The sequence below is a fragment of the Quercus suber genome, unplaced genomic scaffold, assembly GCF_002906115.3.
Source record: "Quercus suber isolate HL8 unplaced genomic scaffold, Cork oak 2.0 scaffold_117, whole genome shotgun sequence".
Lineage (NCBI taxonomy): Eukaryota > Viridiplantae > Streptophyta > Magnoliopsida > Fagales > Fagaceae > Quercus > Quercus suber.
The window spans coordinates 1,414,701-1,416,354 of NW_027069582.1; the positions used below are offsets into that span (position 1 = coordinate 1,414,701).

Sequence of the window (1,654 nt, forward strand, 5' to 3'; positions counted from 1 at the left end):
GCTACCAATTTAGTAAACCAAGTTTGTGTCTGGCCAGAATCTGAGTGCCTAACCAAAATGGACTCTTCTTATTACACTGTCCTCTAAACTATTGTCACGTTAATTTCCTTTCAAAATCAAGAACTACTCATGAGAGTACCATCTTAACATTAGTATCTATCAAGTATAAACTGTAAAATTCAAGCCAAACTACAAATATTGGCCGGCACTTTCTGTTCTTAAATGTGAGTTTAATATGGTAAATTCTCAAATAAAACTCCAATAAGTAAAAATTAATGGTCAAAATTTGAATTTCAATTAATGTAGAAATCAATTTCACGTACTGTTTTCTTTTTAAATTAAAATACCGGAACGCTTTCTATAGAATTTCAATGTACCATCATATAACATTAAGATCTGTCATGAAAACTGCAAATTAAGTGCAAGCCAAACTACATATATTGTTTATCACCTTCTACAGAAGTTCCTCTCCTCCTTCAGCAAAAGAGAGGAAGAAAAAAAAAAGTACAATATGAAGAAAATGATACATTAAGTGGAGCAGAAAGATGCAAATTTACCTTAAACTACAAAAGTATTGAAGAAAGATAGATTCAAATCTTATTCATCATCACATCATATCATGCAGTAGACAATATTATAGTTCAAGATGGTCTTGCTTGAGAGTTGTCACCCCTCTCCATAGCTCTAAACTCTAATGGGATAGGAAGCTCAGTTTGCCTCCCATGTTGACCTCCACTTCTATAGTTTGATTCTTCTTCATGGTTGTCAGGAGTACTATTACCTTTGTTTTGATTAGCTTTTAGCCTTTCAGCCTCTCTATATTTATATAAGTACCGTACTATAGCCTCAGCATAGTTATCAAAACCTAGAGTACTGAAAGCCCAACAGATGCCATCCCCATTAACAGTCTTTCTGTTCTCTTTGTGACACTTGTCAGATGCCTCCGCTGTGACAAAACTTATGAACTCAGTTGCACATTCTTGCATAGTTTGTTTGGCTTTCTTGGAAATCTTTGCTGTTGGGGAAGGATTTGCTTCATGATCCTACCCACGTTTGCAATTGGAAGCAATCTTTCTTCATCATCCATTTCTAAAGTTGGCTTGGCAATCAAATGAATTTTGTTCTTCTCAAACACAGACATGTTGCTTGTCGATCGTGTATCTTCACTTATATAGATGAAAGTATGTATATCATGTATATGCATGTGTCTATGTGCATGAAACATGTTATGTATAAACACATGAATGAAACATGTTATATACATAAAACAATTGTGGATATATATGTTGCATGTCAAGGTGTGTCACCATGGTCATAATGGTATGATCTATGATGTAAAAGCCTAGGTAGAGACATGATCTTGGTGATGCGATAGCACTAGGGTCTATGTTTCAAAGTTTGACTTCAAAATATTAAAATAACGTTCTGCTAAATCTGTAGCTGATATTGAAGTTGTTGATGTCAAATGGTTTTAGCATATGTAAAGAGATAGGGAATCAACGTATCAGACTCCTGCTAAGCTAAGAGCAACCGAATCAGTTCGTACAAAATTTTTGTCTATTTTGTAAGAAAAAATATATTTTTTTCATTTTACACACCAATTTTTACAAAACACCCACATCAGTTTATCTATTCTATCATCTATTTTATTTAA

The 1,654-nt window shown here is 33.7% G+C and overlaps 1 protein-coding gene across 1 annotated transcript; it reads right to left on the reverse strand.

Moving 5' to 3' along the window:
* Positions 1-641: 641 nt before the first annotated feature.
* On the reverse strand, positions 642-1,141 carry LOC111995681 (nuclear transcription factor Y subunit B-4). Its single transcript, XM_065775677.1, has 2 exons — positions 1,048-1,141; positions 642-946 (listed from the first exon to the last, which is right to left on the reverse strand). Exons 1-2 carry the CDS (start codon positions 1,139-1,141, stop codon positions 642-644), a joined length of 399 nt encoding a protein of 132 aa, XP_065631749.1.
* Positions 1,142-1,654: the final 513 nt, after the last annotated feature.